Genomic DNA, 25,988 nt, shown 5'->3' with positions numbered 1-25,988 from the left:
GGCCGCTTCCTCGCGGCTGTGAGCACGGGACGTCGGGGCTCTCCCGCTCTGCCGCGGCCGCCCCCCCCCGGGTCCAAGGTCAGGGGCGTTTGGGACGGGCAGGCTCGGGCCGCCGGGCCCGCGGCTAACGCTCAAGGTGCGCACGTCTAAGTCATAGCCGTGAACTCCATGGGGGGGTCCTCCGACCCAGCTTTTCCGGACATCTCCTCTGACAGATTTTGTTCCAATAGAAGAAACACCCCCTGCCTCCCCCTACTCGTCCTTTTTTTTTTAGTTTTTGCAAGGCAACGGGGTTAAGCGGCTTGCCCAAGGCCACACAGCTAGGGAATTATTAAGTGTCTGAGGTCGGATTTGAACTCAGGTCCTCCTGACTCCAGGGCCGGTGCTCTATGCACTCTATCTTTTCATCATTTCTGATGGGACTCTCACTCTTTAACTGAGTGGATCCAAGAAAGGTAACAATAATACACACGCATTTTTGTTTTTCCTTTTCCTCCAGATAAGGACAATCTAGCGCTCCAACAATGAAGAGAGAGATGGCGCGAATGGTAAATGCAGGCAGCCACGAAGGACTCAGTCGCAATGTCAAAAGGCAGGGGTAAAAAAAAAAAAGTTCAAAATGATGTAGTTTGATGAATCGGACAGGGACAAACAACTGCGACGTTCTCTACATGTGGACACAAGCTCTTGGTGCTTGCGGGATTGGGTTGAGTTGCAGGAGAAACTCAGGCTGGCAGCTCCCATAAAGCCATGAAGGTGCCCTACACCACAACTGAATTAAATTTAAACAGAACATCACATTTCATAGGCTGAAGGCTCACTTGTAGAGGACTAATTATGAAAAGATAATCACACCCTAGAGCCACTCTGTGCTGTCTGACCTCTAAAAAGGTACATTGTTTGAATGGTATCCGATTAAATTGGAAGAAGGTCTATGTCCATATTTTCTCTGAAGAAAAGCCCGGAGTTCAGGAGGGGCTTTGTTTTCCAGTTTTTGAAGGGTTATTACATGATTTGTTGTGTTTGGCTTCAGGCAGGAGAAACAAGCAAGGAGTGAAAGTTCCATAGAGGAAAATCTAGCCTTGCTTCCAGGAAAAATTTCCTACTAATTAAAGCCATCCCCAAACTGCTGCATCAGGAGTTTGTGGGTTCCCTGCTTAGCAAGTCTTCAAGGAGAGGCTCTTGATTACTGCTCTATCTTAGCTAGTCCTTTAGGTATGCCAATTACTTAGCCACAGGGATCTCTTCCAACTCTTGAATTCTATAGTTCCATCATATTTGCTTTCAAACAGAAACCTTCCTAAACTTAATTTACCAATGAAGATAATTATCATGGTTTTTAAGAACTATATGGCTGACAGCACAGAATTTTGAAAAGATAAGATTTTCTGGGGAATTTTCTATCAGCAATGCCAAGTCAGACCAGGTAGGGTAGGGTAAAATGGTTATTCTTAGTAGGAAAACAGATTCAGAAAGTTTGGAAAGACTAATTCACCCTTTGTGAACAGAGACAGTTGGCCTCAGAGCAAGGAATGAGTGGGATCCAATAAAACAAATTAGCCCCACCTCTCCCCACCCCCTCTGAAGTGACCATCATGATGTTGGGTTTTTCTCATCGACAAACTCCAGTCATCTAAGCAACAGAATCCATCTAGGGCTTCAGGGGTTTACCAACAAACTCTAGATCAAGGGAAAACTTAAGTTACAAAAGCTTTGTTGAAATTCTCAGAGGACCAATTGGCAATTACCATTTCCTGGGAGAGGATTACTGTTAGTTCTGAGATTTCTTAAAACATAATAAACAGGGGCAGTTAGGTGGCAAAGTGGATAAAGCACCGGCCCTGGAGTCAGGAGTACCTGGGTTCAAATCCAGTCTCAGACACTTAATAATTACCTAGCTGTGTGGCCTTGGGCAAGCCACTGAACCCCATTTGCCTTGCAAAAAACATAACCCCCCCCATAATAAACAGGCATAGATTCCTTTGCTCCTACCCTATAGATTAGGAGAATGTTTATCTCTTCAATAGAACTCCAGGTTTTATAGATTATTTTTAGTTAATCTGATTGCTTTCTCTATCTCTGCTGCCATGATACAATGGAAAGTTAATTCTGGATTTATTGATATAGATATGATCAATAAGCATCTCTCCAACTAGAGGATGGCATTGTTATTTTAATGCCTGGCACACTACACCAAAAATGATTCAGTCTATCATCCCAACCTCAAAAAGTTGGGCCATATTGAAGGTTTTTGTCCACTAACAAACTTTTTGCAACTTTTGAGCTGAACTTGTCTTCTTTAAGTGATTTAGCCTATTGTACAATGGAAAATTTATTTGATTTTGAGTCAAAAGGATTTATTACTCAAATTCCAACTCTTCTTACTTTCAGTGACTAGGCAAATCATTTCACACTTCTAGGCTTCACTATCTTCTTTTTTTAAAAATAGTCTTCTTACAAGGGATTGAAAACCTAAGGACAAAGAGCAGTTTCTAGAATGATGAAGTGAATTTTTTTTAAAGCACATTTTATTAATTCCTTTTGTCTTTACATCAGTATCTGCAGACTGAACCCTTCCTTGTAAAAAAGAAAAATAAAAGCATCTAATACAGAGGCTGTATTGACATTGTAAACTGTATTCTCATAGTCCTACAGTCAGTCCAACCTGGGAAATGGCTATGCTCTCTGCTGTGAGAGAATGCTTCATTCTCTTTTCCAGGACCTTCACTGGTTTTTCTGCTCCAGAGAAAGTACATAGAACATATTCATCCCACTCAAAAATAATTTGTAATACCCAAAAAGCTGTTAAGGGTGGGATAAGCTTGAGATTATGAGGAGCAGGAAATGCAAATAATATGGAAAGAAAGCCCTAAAGCTCCCCAACTGGGAGCTAAATTGCAGGTTCCTAGAATTTGCAGTACTGAGGTCAATACAGAACTTATCCTAGAAACCCTCAGTCACTTGGTAGTACCAGGACTTTAATTCAATTGAACTTAGAGCATTTCATTGTCTACTTTGTCTAAAGGGCTGTTAGATGCTGGCTATACAAAGACAAAACCAAAATAATTTCTACCTTTAAGGAACTTACAAATTACTGGGTGTAGAGAGAGACATGCAAAGAGATAAGTTGGGTTGGGGAGGGACACTAACAACTGGGGGGGATTAGGAAAAGCCTCATGTTGAAGCTGGGCTGTGAGCTGAGTCTATGATACTCTGAGGCAGAGGTGAGGAGGAGCATCCAAGAATGGGGAACACTGGGGCAGCTAGGTGACGCAGTGGATAGAGCACTGGCCTTGGAGTCAGGAGTACCTGAGTTCAAATCCAACCCCAGACACTTAATAATTACCTAGCTGTGTGGCCTTGGGCAAGCCACTTAACCCCATTGCCTTGGAAAAAAAAGAATGGGGGACACCATCCTGGGCAAAGGCATATTGAGTATTGTGAAACAGCACACTGGCCAGTTTTGATTAGAACAGATGATGTGAAGGAAAATAATGGAAATCAGTCTTAAAAAAGATAGCTTGGGGTCAGAATATGAAGGTTTTCAAATGCCAAATGTAGGCACTTATTTTATCCTAAAAAACAGTGAGCAAGGGAATGGTTATGTCCAGACCCACGCTTCAGGAATATCACTTTGGCAGTTGTGGAGAATAGATTGGAAAAAATAAAGGCTGAGGCAGGAGTTGACAGAGAAGGACACATGTTGGTGGGGCTAGGGAAAACAGGAACACTAATGTTTTTCAGTAGAGCTACAAATTGGTATAACCATTCTGGAAAGCAATTGTGCCCATAAACATACTTTGACTCAGAAACACTATTAGGAGGACTATGCCACAAAGAGATCAAAGAATAAGATTTTTTTTAAAGAAAAGGATGCATATGAACAAAAATTTTTATAGCAGCAAAGTATCAGAAACTGGAGGGTGAGGGCAAGGGAAGGGGTTGATTAATCAACTGAGGAATGGCTGAACAAAGAAAGTAATGGAATATTATTGTGCTATATAATAAATGAAGACATGGTTTCAGAGAAGCCTGAGATTTATATGAACTAATACAGTTAATGCCAATAAGTAAGCAGAACCAGAAGAACAAGTTTTACTGTAATATCAACAATGTAAAGGCAAACAATTTTCAGTTTGGAAAAATTTAAGAATTTTTTTCAATACAATGATTAACCATGATTCCAAAGTACCAATGAAGTGCTACAATATGGACTAATATACAGAATGAGATGTACATTTTTGGAAATGACCAATATGAGTATTTGGCTTGCTTAACTATACATTTTTTGTTAAAAAAAAATTTCTTTGTTTTATTTCCAGTAGCAGAGAGGGAAGGGGGAAGAGGGAAAAAACAATTTTTGAAATATGGAATGTTAAGGGGAAAAAATTTTAAGACTTTTATGAACTGATACAGAGTAAATAGAACCAGGAAAATAATTTATACAAGGGCAACAGCATTATAAAAATAACTTTATAAAGAATGAGATGTTTGGACATGGTCAATGAGAGAGATTTGTCTTACTTGACTTTGCATATTTGTTATTTTCTTCTTCAGTGAGAATAGGAAGAGGTATTAGTTAGAAAATACCAATACCTGTTAATTGGGGAAAGCCATTCCACAATAAATGAAAATGCCAAGAAACCTTATACCTGCTCTTCCTACCACTACAACACTGTTGCATTATTTTCCTTATTATGAGGCTTGCTGTCAATCTTTGTAAATTCACTTTCAAGACATCAGTATATTCCCTAACCATAATTCTTTGCAGAGCTCATTGCTTTACTGGTTCTTGTAGCCAGGAAAGTAAAGTATCTTCAAACTGAGCCAAAAAATGACAATATCTAGGATGCGTGATTTTTATTTCAGTGTGCAGAGTGATTCCTGTTTTGAGGTTCCTGTAGTGGTATTTCTCTGGGTATTGTCTATTAAAGCTAATAGTTTCACTAAAAACAAACTAGATGATCTCAATTACATTAAAAAGCTTTTGCACAGACAAAACCACTGTAACCAAGATCAAAAGAAATGTAGTAAACCGGGAAACAAACAATCTTTACAACTAATGTTTCTGACAAAGGACTCATCTCTAAAATATAGAGAATTGAGTCATTTTTTTTTAAAAACGGGCCATTCAATTGACAAATGGTCAAAAGATATGCAAAGACAATTTACAGATGAGATCAAAGCAATCCATAGTAATATGAAAAATTACTCTAAATCATTACTTAGTAGAGAAATGCAAATTAAAGCATCTCTGAAGTACCACCTCACACCTCTCAGACTAGCCAATATGATTAGAAAGGATAATGATTATTGTTGGAAGGGTTGTGGGAAATTTGGGACACTATTATATTGGTGGTGGAGCTGTGAACTCATCCAACCTTTCTGGAGAGGAATTTGGAACTACGCCCAAAGGGCAACAAAAATGTGCATACCCTCTGATCCAGCAACACCACTACTGGGTCTATACCCTGAAGAGATGATAAAAAAAAAAGGGTAAAAACATCACTTGTACAAAAATATTTATAGCAGTCCTGTTTGTGATGGCAAAAAAAAATGGAAATTAAGTGAATATCCTTCAATTGGAGAATACTTACTTAACAAACTGTGATATATAAATATATATATATATATATATGTATGTATGTATGTATGTATGTACGTCATGGAACACTATTGTTCTATTAGAAACCAGGAGGGATGTGAATTCAGGGAAGCCTGGAGGGATTTCCATGAGCTGATGCTGAGCGAGGTGAGCAGAACAAGAAAAACACTGTACACCCTAACAGCAACATGAGGGCAATGATCAACCTTGATGGACTCGCTCATTCCATCAGTGCAACAATCAGGGACAATTTGGGACTCTCTGCAATGGAGAATACCATCTGTATCCAGAGAAACAACTGCAGAGTTTTAACAAAGACTAAGGACTATTACCTTAAATTTAGGGGAAAAACCTGGTCTCTTATTGTCTGTTCTTGCTATCTCTTGTACTCTGTTTCTTCCTTAAGGATATGATTTCTCTCTCATCACACTCAATTTAGATCAATGTATACTACTGAAACAATGTCAAGACTGACAAATTGCCTTCTGGGGGTGGTGGTGGAGGGAGGGAGGGAAGTAAGATTAGGGGGAAAAACTGTAAACTCAAAATAAAATATTTTGAGTAAAACTCAAAATAAAATCTCTAATAAAGTAAAAAAGCTAAGTTTCTTCATCTATGTGTGTGTGCATGATCTCAGTATGTGAAAGAACTTCAAATCAGTGGTTCAGCTAGATTTGTGATCAGGCTAGAAGAAAACAGCTTCTGATCTGTTTTCACAATAAATGATGGTGAAGGTTGGAGTATCTTAAAATACATATATGTATATATATATGTATATATATATATATATATATATATATATATATATGTAAATGTGTTTTTTCCTAAAGATGGTTTTGGACATGGAAGACTTTTGGATTTTGTGACAGTTTAGTGAAGACTCTTTCAAGAACATCTGAGGGATGAAGTGGCAGTAGTAATCCAAGAAACTACAAAACTTCTGTATGGTATCCACTTTGTGTGGGCCCATCCTTACTCTCTGCTAGTATCCCAGGAATTCCATCTCCTGGTTGAACTAGCATTTTCCAGATTCACAGAGAGCTGGTATTTGTGGATACAGGCCAGTATACTGCAGGCTAGCTGGTTATGTTCCTGGAAGCATAGCAGGATGTCATCCAGGTCAACCATAACCCCATAGCCCAGCAGTTATTGAAAGATGATACTCATGAAATTCTGGATTATCACCAAGATGTTACATGGTTTGAATGGTATGAAAGTATACTCTAGCTGATCATCTGGAATTTGAAAAGTACTTTTTCATTCTTTGGCTTCCCATATACACATCAGATTATAATAAATGCCACTGTGCAAGATTAATAGGAGATGGTACCATTCTCAACAGGGAGGACAAAAGAAAATATTGCTCTTCACAAAGCATCAGAACCTCTTTGGGAGAGACAATTGAACATTTATCTTCAAAGATTCCTTAAGGACAGGGATTTCTGATTCTTTCCTAAAGGTCGGATGATGGTGGCACAGAGCCTTTGTGACATTTAATACAATAGTTCTCCATATCTGTTAAGTGCTCCAGAGTGGTGGGGATGGCTAGAGACAATTCTGTATCCTACAATTAGTGTGAGACAATGATGATCTATAATGGAGTCCATAGGATTGGGTATATCTAGAACTATTTAAAATATATCTCTAAACCTTCTGCTCCTAGGAAGTAGATGAGTGATATTCAGTATGAGTTCATGATGATTCCCCACCAAGGCTTCAAAAGACAAGTCTCATGGATAACAAGACTTGAGGAAAATGGGTATCAATTCATACTTTATGTCACCATTGTTATGATTTGAAAATATACTGGGACTTCTTTTTTGGCCAGGATTATAGCCATAAAGTTTCTAGATGTTCTTGTCTTAATGGAAAGCCTACAAGACTAGAGTATCTGAAAGTTGTAAAATTCCAAGTTCATGGTTTCAGTGGACAGATATCTAGGAAGAGACATTTTCACAAGTTATCTCCATACCACAGAATCTGACTGGCTGGAATACAAATAAAAGCCTTCTATTTGTAACCTAAGTACTGTATATCCAATGGGATAATTAACAAATCAGTAAATGCTGAGCTTTCTGGGATCAGAGGATCATATTCAGAGTTGGAAAGTATCTTTAAGAGCATCAATTCCATTCCCCTTGTTTTACAATTTACAAAAAGATAATAGACCCAGACAGGTTAGGTGACTTGCCCAGTGTCACAAAGCTAGAAATTATCTGAAGAGGGATTTGAACGTAGGTCTTAACTGCAAAACCAATGCTTTATTCATTATACCATACTGCCTTGGAAAACAGGGTTTGAGAGAGGAAAACGAAAGAAAAGGGGTTACTTTGGGCAGTAGTTAAGTAGATCTGACAGAGCATGAAAAAAAGGGTATAGAAACAACCACCAAACTCTATGGGATTCAGAAAGCGATTCAGAGACTGAAGGACTGCTATGGAATGTGACCTGTGATGTGAACTATGACCTGTGATACAGACAAAAGAAAAAATACATGGGACAAGGTCTCTACTGATATCTTTTGCATGCTTCTTTTACTTTTTCTAGCTGAGTGGAAAGGACAGCTGTCAAATGTGGGAAACTGTATGTTTAACATCTTATTTAAGCCACAGGAACTCTATAAGTTGGGCAATCTTTTTTTGGCTTTACATATGGGAAAAATTGAGATTCCAAGGAGGTAAATGATTTTGTCCCTGGTCAGGGGTGGGTCTTGAACCCATGATTTTCTGACTACAAGTCTAATACTATATACACTAAGGTGAACAGCCATGTCAAAGACACAATCCACTCATATAATCTTATATCAATGTCTGAAAGGATTTCTAGATGCTGTATTTGAATCACATTCCCCATATTCATAAAAAATTTTGTTAAGATTTCTATATCAATTTTCAACAATAAAGAATCCCTTCACCAAAGTAAAAAATTTGTGTATCATGGTGATCAATAAACATATCTTCTATTTTCAAGGTAATATGTATGTGATACTTACTAGGTATAATCTATCAATACTTAGGTAGCAGTCTTAAAAATGTGGTATCTCCTGGCAGGATATGAAGATTGGTTTACACATCTTCCAATATCTGTATTCATTCGGATGAGTTTAGATGAGATTAATCATATCTCTCATTTACACAAACTTCTCCCAATTCAGAGGTACTGGAATCAGAGGAATCCTTCAGTGCTCAAGTACAAAAAGTTAATATTAAAGGGAATAAAATTCATTTTCTCCCCATACCAGCCCACCCCATCAACAGGGGAGTTACCAGCACCAATTAAGAATTAATTTGATGGGGGCCACTAGGTGGCACAGTGAATAGAGCACCAGCCCTGGAGTCAGGAGGATCTGAGTTCAAATCCAACCCCAGACACTTAATAATTACCTAGCTGTGTGGCCGTGGGCAAGTCACTTCAACCCTAGTGCCTTGCAAAAACCTTTTTTTAAAAAATTAAGAATTAATTTGACACAGTTGTACCTACTCATTCTAAGACAGATCTTGGCTCAGAAATTGAAACAATTTGGCACAACTGTTCACTGACTTCTTAGATATTTCAGTAGGCCTACTGAGGATTTTGTTTTTTGTTTTGCCTTAAAATCAAGGTCTATATATATAGGAGTAGGGTGCCATCTCCATTTACCCAGCATCAGCAAAATAACAGCTGTCTGCTGAGCTGCCAAGAGTAGACAGAAACTTCATTGCATGAAGAAAGGAACTATAAACTAAAAGCAGAGATAATCTCAATAAGAAAGCCAGGAGTCAAAATGGAACATTAGAAAAAGTGTTACCAGTTCAGAACAGATTAGATACACAGATTCAGGGAAAGACAAACTAGGATAAGGAATAAAGGAAAAAAACACTAGGATGAGTTTAAAGATGAGGACAGTAAAATCAAAGTAGGAACGGGATGACAGTTCGTGGTACTCAGCTCATGTTCAAGTATCTTTGGATGCCAGTTAAGTTCTTGCTAGCCCATGCTCTTATGCTGTAAGAGGTCTCTCCTCTATCTGAAAGCTATCCAATTCCAAGGATCTTATAATCTCTGATATGAACTCTCTGATGCCATCGAAAGTCTGAATTCCGGCTGAAGGCTTTCCCACATTCATGACATTTAAAGGGCTTTTCTCTAGTGTCATCTGGTGTTTAGTAAGGGAAGATCTATCACCGAAGGTCTTCCCACATTCATGACACTCATAGGGTTTCTCTCCAGTGTGAATTCTCTGATGTCGAGCAAGGGCTGGGCTCTGGCTGGAGGCTTTTCCACAATCATTGCATTTATAGGATTTCTCTCCAGTATGGATTTTATGGTGTTCAGTGAGGTATGCATGCTGGTTAAAAGTTCTCTCACATTCATAACATTCATAAGGCTTCTCTCCAGTATGGATTCTCTGGTGTTGAGCAAGATTTGTACTCAATCTGAAGGCTTTTCCACATTGGCTACATTCATAGGGCTTTTCTCCAGTACGGATTCTCTGATGTCCAGTAAGGTGGGCATGCTGGCTGAAAGTTCTCTCACATTCATGACATTCACAGGGCTTTTCTCTTTGATGCTTAGTAAGGATTTCAGTTTTCCTGAAACTTTTCCCACATATATTACATTTATAGGGTTTCTCTCCAGTATGAATTCTCTGATGTTTAGTAAGATTTGTACTTCTGCTAAAGGCTTTCCCACATTCCTTACATACGTATGGTTTTTCTCCAGTATGAGTTCTCTGATGCTGAATAAGGTCTGCACACTGGCTGAAAGCTCTCTCACATTCATTACATGCATAAGGTTTTTCTCCAGTATGAATTCTCTGATGTTGAGTAAGGATTGTATTCAACGTGAAGGCTTTTCCACATTCACTGCATTTAAAAGGTTTCTCTCTGGTATGGATTCTCTGACGTTCTATAAGTTGTGCCCTCCAAATGAAGGCTTTCCCACAATCATTGCATTCATAAGGTTTTTCTCCAGTATGAATTCCCTTGTGCTTAATTAGGTATGACTGCTCATTGAAAACTTTTTCACATTTTTGACATTTATAGGGTTTCTCACCAATATGGATTCTCTGATGTTGAAAAAGATGTGGATTCTTACTGAAGTCATTCTCACATTCATTGCATTCATGAGACTTTCCCCCTAAAAATGGCCTTTGATTTTTAATCAGCTCTGAACTATGTTCAATGATTTTTCCATCTCTTTTACAGTACTGGCTTCCTATCAGATTATTCTGCTGTTTGATAGGAACTGAGTTTGGTTTAAAGAATATCTCAGATTCATTACATTCAGGATCTCTCTTCTCTGTAAGACTTTTTTTATAGCTGATGGCTGTTTCCTTCAAATATTTATCTTGGATTCCCTGATGTTTTCCCAAATGATCATTACATTCTCTGGCTTTTTCTAACTTGGAGTCCCAGAGACCAGTCCTTATGAGTCTTTCCATTACTGTTTCCTGTGATGATGTTTCTTCATAAATAGTCTCCTGTGAAGATGGCACCTTGCTTTCCTTCGTAGTCTCTAAGTCTGAAAAAAATAAAAATGGCAATAGCTCCTTTCCCATATTTAGAGGAAGGAAGGGGTTATGATGATGGAGAAATAAATTCATATTAAGTACAACTTGTTCATATGCTAATATCATTTGAGCAAAGAGTGGGAAAAAAGAATGAAGCTATAGTCAGGGCCACAACTCCTGATGGGGAGAAGAGGGAGAAGGGTACGTTGATCCAGCATTCAAGGTAAAAAACAGAGAAACTTATTGTTTTAACAAGGCAGAATGGAAGGTTAAGAAGAATAATTACACAAATTAGGTAAATCCAGGGATATGGATAAGGGGAGAGTATTGAATTTGGAATTACAATACTTTGGTCTGCTTACTAGCTGTGTGATCTTAGTTAAGTAACTTTCTCCTTATCTATAAAAATGAAGAAGTTGATCCAGTTTAGGGTCTGTTAACCTGGGGTCTGTGGATTTGTGTGTTTTTTTTAAATATTTGAGGACAGAGACTAACAATATATATTAAGGTATATTCATGTGAGGAAATCTATAAAGCAGAGGAGGTTAACATGGAAGAAAACATCTAAGTGAAGTCATCTGTTTATACTAAAGACCATCTGGACAGAAGAAGAAAATATATAAGGACTTTGAGAAATAGATGCTATGGGGCATCATACAATAGTGGTGAACTTTAATTATCCAGACTTTTGATGGAGATCTCTGTCAAAAGTAGAGGAAGCTGAAGTAATTTCTCAATTTGCATTAATAATCTCATTATTCAAAGGGTTGTCAAATGACAATTTCTATCCAAGGATCTGGTACTCATTCATAAAAGCCCACTTCATTGTAAGATTAATGCAGAAGAAGAAAAAAAATCTGAACAAAATCTAGAGTGAGTCAATATTATGATATGACAAACAAAAAAATTAATATATTCTCAAACTGCATTCAGGGGCATAGGGTCCAATACTACAAAGATGACATATCCTACTATACTCTGTCTAGATCAGGCTATATCTAGAACACTGTATTCAGTTCTGGGAGCTAGAGTGGGAAAGACACTAATACTAATAAGCTTGAGTGCAAGGCTATCACTCACAACAGAGAAGTTCCCTAAGACTTTCAAATGAAGATCATTTGAAAGAACTAGAAATACTTAACCTGGAGAAGACAGGGAGCCTTGAGGATGAAGGATATGTGGTATCTATCTTCTAAAAATTTAAGGGCTATTCTGTTGTTGAAAAGGGATTAGACCTGTAATGCTCTGACTCCAGAAAAATGGAACAATAAGTTGAAAATACAGAGATGGGGATTTTGACTTGATGTAAAAGGAAACTTCCAACCAATTAGATATGTCCCAAAACAGAATTGGCTGCCAAAGGTGAGTGGATTCCACTCTCAGTAAAAGTCAAGCATAGGGTGGCTAGGTGGCACAGTGGATAAAGCACTAGCCCTGGAGTCAGGAGTACCTGGATTCAAATCCAGTCTCAGACACTTAATAATTACCTAGCTGTGTGGCTTTGGCCAAGCCACTTAACCCCGTTTGCCTTGCAAAAACCTTAAAAAAAAAAGTCAAGTATAAGCTAGTTGACCACTTTGATGGGTTTGTGTTGCAGAGGGATTTCTCTACAGATACTAATATCCTCTGAGATTCCTTTCTAAAATGTTAATTTATTAATTTTTAAAATCAGGACCAATGAATTTTTTGATAAATTACTATTTTTAACAGTATAAAATCTGGCAGTTCAAGTTCCTTTTCCTTGACTTTTTTTGGGGGGAGGACAAAGAAGGCATTATTCCTGCTAAATCCTACCAATTTCCATGTTCATTTCTGAGTCCATGCCTTTGTTCATAATACTTTCCTTGCCTGGAATTTTCTCCTGCCTCATTGTCTGAGTTTCTCACACAAGTCTTGTCTTGAGCTATCTGGCTCAAGAGGTGAAAGGAAGCTTAGAAATTGTTTTACACTCTCCCCATCTCTTCACATTTTAGGGAAGTGAAGAGATTATCTCAAAGTCACACATTATATTTTCCTTTCATTACCTCTCAGTTTGTAGTGTACTTTTTTGTATAAATATCTAATCAACCCTACTAGACAATAAGCTTCCCTGATGGCAGTAGTTTCATATAACAGTATTCAAAGGGACCTTAAAAGCCATCAAATCTACACTTCCCTTACATTTAAAAGATGAGGAAAACTGAGGCACAGTGACTTTAAGAGACTTGTCCAGGTCTCAAAACTAGTGTCTGAGGTGGGATTTGAGTCCAAGTCTTCCTGACTCTAGGACCCTATCCATTCTACCATTTTACCATTCTGCATTGAAGTGTTCCTTATCTTGTATGTTTTTGCTTTTAAGTATGGTATTTAAATATTTCATGTTTCTGTCTTGTCTTTCCAATTTGATTTTGACCTAATGAAGAGAAATGTGATTTCTACAAGTTTTATATATATTTTGGAAGGTGCTCAGAATTCAACAAATTCCTGGGGGGGGGGGGAACCTTTCTTTTTTGCCAGAGTAGCAAATCAGTAATTTCCTTAAGTGCTGAGACTAGAGGTACAAGGAAAGTATAAGAAATAATAATGATAATACCATATATTTGTATGAAGTTTTAAAGTTTACAGTGTTTTTTTCTCACAACAGTTCTTAAAGGTATTAGTACTCCCATTTTAGAGATAATAACTGAGGCTTATGGATGAGGAAACAGGTTAAATGATTTGCCAATGACCACATAGCTAACATCTGGGGTAGAATTTAAACCCAGATCTTCAGATTACAAATTGTGTGCTCTATCTACTATGCAAAAAGAGAATCTAGACAAGGAGGCAAAATGAACACATGAAACACATGCACAAAGGAGTGTAGTTTCTGGCACCATACAATGAGGTTTAGCCTTTAAATGGTCCTGACATTCAGAGAAGGGAAAGATTAAAAGAGGTTTGAAAATCCAAAGAAGATCTCATGGAGAAGGGGGGAATCTGAGAAGACCTTAAAGGTTCAACAGTATCTGAATAGGAAAAAGGGATGCAATGCCACTATGGTACAGAATATGCACAAGGGTAGATGTATAGGAAAAGGCATGGAGTCTAACTGGAAGAAAAACTCTTTTTAGGTATAACTCAGTAGAATACAATTTTTGGATAGGGTTAAGGCTTTCCCACATTCATTATCTCCCACTAGCATTTCCTTTTTTTTTTTTCAACTATAAAAAGCCCAGGGGTTTCTTATAGATTTCACTAAGTCTGGGCACAAGAAATTCCCGATTTCTTTAAGTCAAAAAGCTCGGTGTCTCCATTCCCTCTTGATGGAAAACCAACATCTTCCCTATTCTAACCCTTTAAGCAGATAAGAATAAACAAGATGGAATAGTTAAGAGGGGAGCCAGCCATTACAGAGAACAACTATCAGTTGTAGTTTTATGAACTTAGACGAGAATTATGTGAGAAGAAATGGAGAAGGGGCAGCTAGGTGGCACAGTGGATAGAGTCCCAACCCTGGAGTAAGGAGGACCTGAATTCAAATCTGGCCTCAGATACTTAATAATCACCTAGCTGTGTGACCTTGGGCAAGTCCCTTAACCCCTTTACCTTGCAAAAAAAAGAAGGAAAGGAAAGAATTCTAGAAATAGTTTAGAGAAAGAACAATAAGACTTAGTAACAGACTAGACAAATAATATGAAAGAAGAAAAATATCTGATGTGACTCTATGGTGTCTGGCTTGAAAGAGTAGAATAACAGAGCCCTCACTGACAGAATTAGAGACATTAGGAAGCTGAGCTGAATGGGTGGCAGAGCTATGGATAATTTTAAGTGGCAATGGCACATTAAATGGAGGTGTAAACACATAAGACATCTGGGCTGGAGATATGGAAGGGTGAGATGTGCAGAGAAGGGATCTTTTTAGCTTTCACAATGAATTTCTAGAAAAGAAGAAAAGAAGAAGGAAGATAGAGCCCTTAGGGAAATCTGCAGTTAGGAGATTAGAAAAATAATAGATGGAAAAAGAGACTAGGACAGTGAAATGTTCAACAGAGTCAAATACATGGAAGTATAGGTAGAAAGAAATGAAAAAACTTGATGGGGTTTACTTGGTAACGGTTCCACTAGAGAAAGGGATAACATTCAAGAAGGTCATGCTAATAAAGGGTAGGTATAGCAGGTGGAAATGAAGTGGTAGAAAATGAAGCCAAAAAAACCAGATGAAGTGGGTAGTGGAATTGAGGGAAAGGATACAGCCTGTTTAAAGAGGTTGATAGTGAAACTGATGAGGGAAAAAAAAAGGGCAACATAAAATAATAAAACACAAAATATTTTTTTTTGTTTGTTTTGCTTTTTTTATAAAAGAGGTGAGGCCTACTTATGTTTGGATGAAGAAAGAAGCCTGTGAACAGGAAGAGACTGAAGATTATAGAGGGAAGGAATAATTTTAAGACTATGAATGAAAGAGATCTAGGGTATAGAAATAGCTTGGATGAGAATAAGAGCCATTTAATTCACCAAGACTGAAGTGTGAAGATCAACAAATGGGCAAAATTTGAGAGAGGGGGGAAAGAATCTATCTTTCTCTATTTCCATGGCCTTACTTAAGAAGACAGAATATAAGGTCAGAAGCTGGAAATTATGGAAACCAAATTTCACCTCAATCTAAATGAAGAACTCTCAGAGAAGAAGGGCAGATCCACATGGAACAGACTGGTTCACAGAATAGTTGGTGCTTGTCAATGGCAATTTTCAAGAACGAGCCAACTGGCCATTTATCAGGTATGTTACAAATGAGATCTCTGTCCTGGATGGAAGTTGGAATAGATGATTGCTAAAGTCTCCAACTCTTTCACAGGATTCTATATGTCGAGGAAAGTCAAGCAAAGTCAACACAGGATTTTATGCAACTTAGTCTCAGTCTTCTCTCTAGACCTGAGGAGATTGGTTAGCCCCTAACCAAAATTTCCAATGTTCTACTCCATTAATCAATAAGCATTTACTAGGTGATTAATATGTGCCAGGCAATGTGCCATTACTTTCTTTTCTTCTTATTCCCAGTGAAGTCATTTTTTTCCTAGTTTTCACTCACCAGAACAGATGTCTCTTGAGGTTTCTCTCTCTACCTTCCAGGGTTCTTCTCCTTGCTCCAACTGAGAGATCACATCTGGTTTGGAAACTTGATGCCCTGCTCATAAGGAGAGACACAGGTCTTGGGAAGTTGTTCTGGGGACAAAGAGTCATGATAGATTTCAGTCATGACCCCATGTGCTTTAACATGCTTTGAACTGAAAAGAATAACATGAAACTACAATGGTTCTGCTCATTTCAGCTACACAAAGGGCAGTTACTTCACCTAGAAAGAAGCATCATCATCATCATTGTGTTTCTGTTTCTCTATCCAAAAAGAAGCATGGGAAGATAGAAAGAACATTGTTCTAGGACTGAATCCTTGGATTATCACTGAATCCTAGGGACTACTTGATACTGACTTCTTAGAGTCCTACTTTCTTCATCTGAAAAATGCTGGAACTATGTCCCTCACAGAACTGGGAAGAGAGAGTTTTGAAAAATGCAAAAATTTGTTTTTTGTTGTTTGTTTTTCTAACACTTGCAAATACAATGACACTTCAGTGGGTAAAATGAATCATAGGAGAAGTCATCCCTACCCAATGAGACCAGGTTTCCATAATTTTCTAGCATCACATCCCTGTATAGGCCCCTCTGAACAGGATCCAGATGCCCCCATTCCTCCTGGGTGAAGTCCACAGCTACAACCTTGAATGTCAATTATTCCTGAAATGAAAAATACACTTCTATTAAACCAGGGACCATTCCTTTATATGGCCTTGGGACCCTGGACAAGAGAAGGTGAAAAGAATTTAAAGGAAGTATTCTTTTTTTTTTTTTGCAAGGCAATGGGGTTAAGTGGCTTGCCCAAAACCACACAGCTAGGTAGAAAGGAAGTATTCCTGATAGTGCCCAGGGGGTACAGGTAATCCACATGAAGTATTTGCTGATTTCTAATTTGCCTAGCAGTGCACTAAACTTTGGAGGTAATATAATAAAACAAAACAGGACATGATATATGGCTTTAAGAAGCAATTTTGCTCAGGATGAAAACTAAATTAAATAATTAGAGAACAATGAGAACAATGCAAAGCTTTCTTCACATCTTCCTAATGTTTAAAGTTTAGTTCATACTCTGTCCTTAATAAATTTTAAGATGGCATGGTCTATTCCTTCCAAGAACCCGATATTTTTATTTAGGCAACTAGGTTTACTGTTATGGTCAGAATTATGTCCAAAATGGCAGCTCCCTTCAATACTTCCTGCATATGTTAACAGAAGGCAAATCATAATTTATCAATTGCTCTCTTTTGATGGAGGGTAACTTTCAGTGCTTGTCTACTTTGGAAGTGCTAATGACCTCCATTACTTCCATATTCTGCCTCCATGCAAATTTTGTGATCTGGCTTTAGAACTCATCTTATTTCTACTTTAGGACAGATAATAACTCTCTATTCCTGGCCCTGGTCTAGGAAACTAAATTTCATTCTCTGATAACATCTTCTTAGACAGCTCTTCAATTCCCATATCCTGCTTTCTCATAAAAAAAATCTGATAAAAATATAGAGCAGCATTTATTACACTTCAAAGATTTAGAAAGCAAATATCCAAATTCCAATCTGGTCCTGAATTGGATTTATCTGTCTATGGATATAGAGCTTGATATGGAAACAGGGGAAATTTGAAGATCAAGAGGAGGAGAGAACAGGCAGAGAAGAGCTGAAGATGCTAATGTGGTTAGGAAGTGCGTGCTTTGGGTCATAGGAATGCTACTGCAGAGATCAAACTTTGTGTACCAGGAAAAATCTGATTTGTATATGATATGGGCATATTACTGAATTTTAGCATACTCCAAGAAACAGAGAGGCTTAAAAGGTACATAGGAATTAAGAGATATTGCTAACCAATAATCTTGGTCACATAAAATGTGTTTCATGTGTAAATAAAGGCCTTGGAGTGGTGATGTGATCACTGGCATTCTTTCTGACCTTATAAAAATATACCCACAAAGAAAATTCCTACCTTTTCAGACCTGAAATAATCTAGAGAGAGAGAGGGGTGTGTGTGTGTGTCCTGGAAGAATCTATAGAGGGGTGTGTGTGTGTGTGTGTGTGTGTGTGTGTGTGTGTGTGTGAGTGTGTGTAAGAGAGAGAAAGAGAAAGAGACCTAGAAGAATCTATAGAGGGGTGTGGGTGTGTTTGAGCTTAACAAGGACTGGATTGTCTTCAGTTCCTTTAAAGACCCCAAGTGTCCCATGAAATTAAGTGGCCATCTTTTTATTATTAACATTCTACCAATATTTCTATATGGCAGCTAGACAGGAAACACAATAGTCTCCATGGAGAGATCCATGTTAGGTATAAATAGATTGCATTCTATAATCAATACAAAGAAAGGAATAAAAACATTGTATCAAGGAATATGATAGGAAGAGAAGATGGTTGGTCATGTGACAAGAGTGAGGGATGACTAGTGGACAGTCAGAATGTTCCACTGTTACTTTCCCAATGTCAAAAAAAAAAAAAGAAACAAGAGAGACCTTAAGCACATTGGTGAGACCCCTTGCCACAACAGGAGGCCCAAGATGGAGAAGCATGGATAGGTTATGAGCTGCATCATTAGCAGGAACTTCTGATTCAATGAGAGCACAGATCCCATTTTCATCAGCAATCATCATGTTTGACTCTATCAATTCAGAACATGATGAACTATTTAAAGAAACAGTAATGGGTCTTAAAAGAATAGCTAGACCTGACTAAGATTTTTGTGGTGGGGCAAAGGGGGTCCATAGCAGAAGATATGGACCTGTGATTTCACAGGAAAAAGTTTGCAAGAAAAATCCTCTATTAAAGCAGTTCAACAACTATTCTTCAGCTTGTCATCTAAGGGAGTTCCCTGGGATGGGACACTGAGACATTAAGTGCTCAGGATAACCCAGCTGGTATGTGCCAAGAGATGGGTCAACCTGATTCCAAAGCTGGTCCTCTATCCACCATGCAGCACCACCTCTAACCACAGATAGTATTCCTAACCAAAAAAACCCTAAAAAATTATCAACAACTATGAACCACATATCTCCTTTCTTATTTTTATAAGATCTGTCTAAGAATGGTTCATGGCTTATCAAGGGCAGCTTGAAGAACAAGCCTGCTTTTACAGAGGATTTTTTACTGCAAATCTCAACTTTATGATCACACACCTGAGAGATGTAAAGAATACAAGATCCCATTTTGTCTTTTAATAGATTTTTTAAATGTCCGATTGAGTGGGGGAAAAAAATGCAAACTTGATGGGTTCCCCTGAATGTGTCTAAAGTGTATATGTTAAAATTATAAAAAAAAATTTAACAAGTATAATGACAGAGATGATTTTATTCAATGACCTGTTGATTATTCACATTAAATAAGTATAACATTTGAGATGCTCATCACTATTATGGAAATTATTCTGTATAGAACCCACACAAAAGGGATGCTAAATTGAGGAAGAGGTTCTCCAAACATTCTATTTGTTTTTTTATTATTTTTATTTTTTTTAGGTTTTTGCAAGGCAAATGGGGTTAAGTGGCTTACCCAAGGCCACACAGCTAGGTAATTATTAAGTGTCTGAGACTGGATTTGAACCCAAGTACTCCTGACTCCAGGGCCAGTGCTTTTATCCACTGTGCCACCTAGCTGCCCCTACAAACATTCTATTTGTTGATGATATTTTACTTACTGTATTAAGTCATGAAACACCATGAAACACCAAAAGCCCCCTCAATGAAATCCACATTGATGTGAAATATCAATTTAACCATCCACATTGGAAAAATGAAGTAGATGAAAAATTAAATTGTCCAAACTATAACAAGCAATTGCAAGGATATCTTGTAATATTATTCATATACATTTGTATAAATTTATGTGTTTATGAATGTGTGTGTGTATGTATGTATCTATCTATCTATCTTAAACAGTGGCTGAAGATGAAAGCTGAATTGGTCTCAAAACTGAGTAGAGGGGCAGCTAGGTGGGGCAGTGGATAGAGCACTGGCCCTGGAGTCAGGAGTACCTGAGTTCAAATCCAACCTCAGACACTTAATAATCAGCTAGCTGTGTGGCCTTGGGCAAGCCACTTAACCCCATTGCCTTGCAAAAAATAAACCTAAAAAAAAAAACTGAGTAGAAATAGAAAATAGTCTGAATTACATTTGGGAAACAATATAGCCCTTTCCATGATGCCAAACTATTCACTTACACAAACATTATCTTTAATGTTGATATTTTTCCAGTGATGTTTTATTGTAAATAATGGACCACCATGATTTCAGAAGATTAAGATTTCAAGTAATCTCAGAATGTGATGGGCAAAGGTAGCCTGCAGCCTATTACCAACCACAACTGGTGCCTGAGAAAAATGTACAAGACATTACCAAGGGCATGGATGATCAGAAAAGGGGGCAGATTTGTCAGGTATTGAAAATGAGAGACAGGAGATCATAAGATTTGGAGACAGACTAGAGGAAACTGAGGTTCAGGAAAAGAAAGTAACTTACCCAGGTCCCAGAGGCAGAAGGCAGCAAGTCAAGATTCGAGCCAGGTCTTCTGACTCCAAATCCAGTGATCTTCCACTACACCAGAGCCCAAGTGCCATATTGGTATCTCTGAGATGATAAAATAACCAGAGGAAGGCCTTCAGCACATTGGGTGGATTTTCTATGGATATTTATGGAAAGATGAATTTAAAAGTCTCTAGAATGAAAAAGGTTGGAATCTGCACTAATGGAGGGAGATGCACACCAATGAAATTACAGCTATATGAAGGCTGTAATGGGACTGAGCTCTAAAAGGGCTGTTTGATTATAAGTCCTAGTTCAGAGTACTGAGCACACAGGAAGCCTAAATAACAAGCTGGATAAATGAATTAGATGATATATAGAGGGCAGATTGAAAGTTGGACAATACTCTCAGTAAGTCATTTATATACTAAAAAGGGTTTAAGTGTCCTGAAGGAGAACAGGGAGGATACTGGATCCTGGATGGAACCCTGATGGGTAGAGAAGCTCCTAGATAAGAGAAGGAAATGTTTCTACTCAAGGAGACCCAAGAGACAGAAGAAACTCCAACTTACATGAGACCTGGTCATCAGGCTCCCAGAAACCTTCTTCTCTGTGAATCCCTCATGAGGAAGGGAAGAATCCTGCAAAGGCAGAGCTAGGAAGAGAAAAGGGCCATGATTTGTATACCATCCATGGCCATGAAATTCCCAGATTCATCAAATTCAAATTTCTTATTTTGTTTAGTATGGTCACCACACTCTTGCAGGAAGGTAAAAGGGAACTCAGAAACAGTTCCAACTTTCCCTTCAAGAGAACAGATCCATGGGAATAGCAAGTATGGGACCTTGCCTCTGTCCAAATACTCATAAAAGATTTCAGGAAACAGACCTAGGAAATCTGGAAATAAAACCTGAATTCACAGCACAGACCCCACTTGTGGTGTGATTTTAAGTATGTATCTGTCACTTCTTAATGAAGAAAAAACATTAAGTAATCTGTTTGCTGGATTATTTGCAGAAAATATCCTTTTTTTAAAACATAAAACAGTTTTCCTACCATAGGGACAAGTATGGTTTAAGAGAAAGAACATACAACTAACGTCAGCTGACTTCAACGACAGTCCAAATCCTGCCTATAGCTAGGCAATATACTAAAAAGCTTAAGAGCTGGTGACCTTAATCTATTTTACCTCTCTCAGCCTCAGTTTCCTCATCTGTAAAAGGGAGACCCTAAAAATATCTACTTCTTGTGAGAATCAAAATCTGCTAATAAGTAAAGAGCTTTGTAAATTTAAAAACACTGTGTAAACCTTAAAACACAAATGCTAGGTATTATCAGTTAACTAGCTGTGGGATTTTAAACTTCTTGCCACATCAAAAAAGAGTGAGGTGATTGGTCTGCCCTTCTACTTCCCAACTACCAAAACACTTTCTATTTATTGTGCTTTCTGAGGTTTGCTACTATACTCACCTGGAAAAGGCTTGGTTAGAAGGATGTGTCATAAAAGATGTGTGTAAAAGAGCTAACTACATCCTTAGGGAAAAAACTCTGCCTTCCCTAGGCTAGGTCCCATCTCACCCAGTAGAGAGGCAGCTAGGTAAGGTAGTGGAGAGAGTCCTGGGGTTAAATCTGGTTGCAGGCACTTCCTACATGTGTGATGCTTGACAAGTCTCCTAACCTGTTTGCCTCAGTTTCCCTCAACTGTAAAATGAGGATAATAAAAGCATCTTCCTCCCAAGGATGTTATGAGGAAAACATGAAATAATAATTATGAATATTTTTGTTAAATAATTATAAACATTATAAATAATTATAAAGCACTTGGCACATAGTAGCTGCTGTTTAAATACTAGCTATTACTATTTAAATGATTTTTCTATACTCCTGAAGGGGAGAAAATAAGTAATTTGTCTTCAAACTCACCTGCTGGCTTGGGTCCTGACTCTGATACGTCCATATACATCTATGGACAATATAATAGGTGAGAGAAATTATTTTACTATTATATCAATAACCAATTATTAATTTGGGATCCAAGTTTTTCTCCTTTATTTCCTGTTTTAAAGGAAAGTAGATCTCTGTAAAACAGTCAACGTCTGAAGGATATGACTAACTGATGAGGCCATCCAGGGCCTCAAGTAACACTGGGCCTTCAATCTTGGGCAGGACTCACCCAATTAGGAGAACTTCCTTCTGTTTAGAATGTAAGTAGAATTCAATCTGTAGGAATTCCTACCTAGAGAAAAAGGAGCCCTGTCCTTGTACCCCTCCAACAGAACTTAGGGTGACCCATCTCATGAAGAAGAAAACCAACTGCAGTGGTCTGGATAGATTCTATAGCCAGACTGCTGAAGCAACTGAGTCTCATGATCAAACCAGCTGGAGGAGATAAAGACCCCTAGCCTGCCTCCTCATTAAATATCCACTAATCAGGGTTGATTTTTACTGGTATTCCCTGGCATTTAACAAGGGCATTTAAGGCATTCAGTGCTGCCATTGGGGGTCTCTGGTTATCAAGAGAAAACACTGATTATCAATTTATTAATTATTAAGCAGTCCAATTAATAAATTAGTTATTAATTTCTAAGAAACTAAGAGCTTTTATGTTACATGAGGAAGGATGGAGAGGAGAATAAGTGTGTTCTGATATGCCAAATATGTGCATGGATACAGGATCAGAACCACAGGAGCTGAGGTGGATGGGAATGTATATTCAGTGATGAAAAGAAGGATTAAGAGGGGCTAGAGAAAGGCAAAGCTTGGGGTCATCATGTGAATGTATTGATCTCTTCCCACCTGGCTGCCATTGCTCCACCCTAACATCTTATCCCCTGAAGTATCTGTTTACCTCTTTCCCAACATGGAGAGTCACCTGCCACCGTCTTTTAAACCCCTTTTTTAAAAACTCACCTTTCTCTTCAAGTATCCGGATGAAATCAATCCTCCATGGTCACCTCCTCTTCGCTACTTCTGTTCTGTCCTGTTTCCACAGGTGCGAGGGTCAGAAATTACTCTAAGATCAACAGCTCCAAGACCGGCTTCATCATGTCAGCACCCGGGTCTGGGCAGTGCAGTCCTGGTCAAGGGTCTCGTGTCTCGTGAGTGTCTTCCACGATGGATTCCTGCTTCGTTTCCCACCTTCCCTGGACTACAGGGGCTTGGGAACAAGATCCCATTAGCTGGAAGCCTGGCTCTGGGAGCTTGGACGTCCGGCTGGATGCTCCGGGATAGGCTTCTGCAGGGTTATCTCCAGGGCTGCTGGGGATAAAGATGGGTCAGAGTCAGCAAAAAAGGTGCAGCAGCCTCTAGGCCACAGTTTGAAATCAAGAACTAGCCTCACTTTTGTTTTTTTTGAGATTTTATTTTTTTTTTATTTATTCAAGGCCATGGGGTTCAGTGACTTGCCCGGGTCACTTGCAATTATGAAGCGCCAGAGGCCGGATTTGAACTCTGGTCCTCCTGACTCCCTCACGTGTTCAATTTCAATCTTTTAACAATCAATGACGCAATAGGACCGTGAGGTCACCAGATACTCACTCTGGTCCTAATACGCTCAAATAAGGTAAGGAAGGCCTTACATCATCTATTTATAGCGCCTCGGTTGGGAAGGAGCTGTGTGGGGTACGGGAGGGCGAGGGAGGCCCGGAGTGGGGTTCGCTCGGGGGGGGGGGCCCTCCGCTGCCAGGCCCAGGTGTGGGGGAGGGGAGGCTCCTGATGGGCCCCGCGGGCTCGGGCCGCCCTGGGGCTGGGCGCATGCGCACACAGCTTCTCAGGGGACACAAAAGCAGCCCGGGTTTGTGGCGCGCGCACGCGCACACACACCCTTTCTCACACGAAACCGAGGCTTGCGGCTCCCGCTCACGCCCGTCCCGTCCACGCAGGCCGCCCTCCCCCACCCGCCGGGCGAGGCGGGCGCCTCGGGCTCCCCTCCCCTCCCCCTCCCTCGCCCCGGGCCGGAGGGACTTCACTCCCCGCCTCCGGGACGGTCCCGGCGGCCTGCCCGGGTCGACCAGTACCTGGAGGCTGAATTCGCCAACGGACCTGCGAGCCCCGAAGCTGCCTCCGTGCCCGCCGGCCATGGGGAGGAGTGCGCCTGCGCCCGAGAAAGTTCAAACTACAATTCCCAGAATGCAGCGGGCCGCTCTGTTTCTAGTTCCCCCGCGGTGCTACCATCCATAAATTTTTTTTTTAGGTTTTTTCTTTACAAGGCAATGGGGTTAAATGGCTTGAAGTTTGAACACAATATTTAAGCGGGAAAGCCCAATGTTTATTTCTTTTTTTTCGTTTTTTTTTTTTGCAAGGCAATGGGGTTAAATGGCTTGAAGTTTGAACACAATATTTAAGGGGGAAAGCCCAATGTTTATTTCTTTTTTTAGTTGTTTTTTTTTTGCAAGGCAATGGGGTTAAATGGCTTGAAGTTTGAACACAATATTTAAGGGGGAAAGCCCAATGTTTATTTCTTTTTTTAGTTGTTTTTTTTTTTTGCAATGGGGTTAAGTGGCTTGCCCCAGGCCACACAGCTAGGTAATTAAGTGTATCAGGTCGAATTTGAACTCAGGTACTGCGCCACCTAGCCGCCCCATCCATCCACAAATTTAAAAAAAAAAAAAGGCTTAAGGGCTAGCATTGCTCTGTCGCATCCTGTCCAGGCCATAAGGAACCAACTAGTCCCACCCACAATGACGTCAACGTCTAAGCAGGCTCCGCCCGAGATGCGCCCTACTATCTCCATGGCAACCGCTAGAAAAAGCAGTCCAGTTCTTGGCTCCTCCTCGATGCCCCAACCTGAGTCAGAAAAGGATGGTTTCATGTTAAAATCCTGACTCAGATTTGGAATGATTCTGGTTCCCCCATGACTTCCCAAGGGAGCAGGCGATTTAGCGGGGAGAGCACTAGAAAAGCCAGGCAAACCATCTAAATAAATAGATGCAATCACTACAATCATGTAAATGGAAACTCTAAAACAGGCTCTGCTTATTTACAATTAACAATCACGATTCTGCAAAATGTAAGCAAACTTAGAGGCGTGGTGTTGGGACTCAGAAGACCCGAGTTGAAACCTGAGTTGATAATAGCAGTGACGGGGTAAGTCACTGAACATTAGCTCCACCTCGGCTTCCTCACCTGCCAAATGGGGGTGAGGATAATAGTAGCATCTATCCCCCAGGGCTGTTGTGAAGATAACATGAAATAATGTTTGTTCAGTGCTTAGCAAACTTTAAAGAGCCCCATATAAGTGCTAGCTATAATTGTTACATTAGATGATGAAACACTCCTCATTGAAGTAGAGCAGTGTAAAAAAAAATCAGGTCTGGTTTTTGTTT

General features: G+C 39.2%; 1 protein-coding gene across 1 annotated transcript; it reads right to left on the bottom strand.

The window, feature by feature from the left end:
• Positions 1-1,574: 1,574 nt before the first annotated feature.
• On the bottom strand, positions 1,575-24,743 carry LOC141519319 (uncharacterized). The gene is given in 9 exon segments (XM_074231599.1): positions 1,575-9,737; positions 9,740-11,107; positions 16,147-16,242; positions 16,724-16,850; positions 21,237-21,319; positions 23,575-23,606; positions 23,803-23,922; positions 24,290-24,409; positions 24,499-24,743. Coding segments are annotated over 9 exon segments (2,310 nt in total). The 3' UTR covers positions 1,575-9,618.
• Between the last annotated feature and the right edge of the window lie 1,245 nt (positions 24,744-25,988).

This window comes from Macrotis lagotis, chromosome 3, assembly GCF_037893015.1.
Source record: "Macrotis lagotis isolate mMagLag1 chromosome 3, bilby.v1.9.chrom.fasta, whole genome shotgun sequence".
NCBI lineage: Eukaryota > Metazoa > Chordata > Mammalia > Peramelemorphia > Peramelidae > Macrotis > Macrotis lagotis.
The sequence above is the reverse complement of the archived record's forward strand: the minus strand, read 5'-3'. Positions and strand labels throughout refer to the sequence as shown.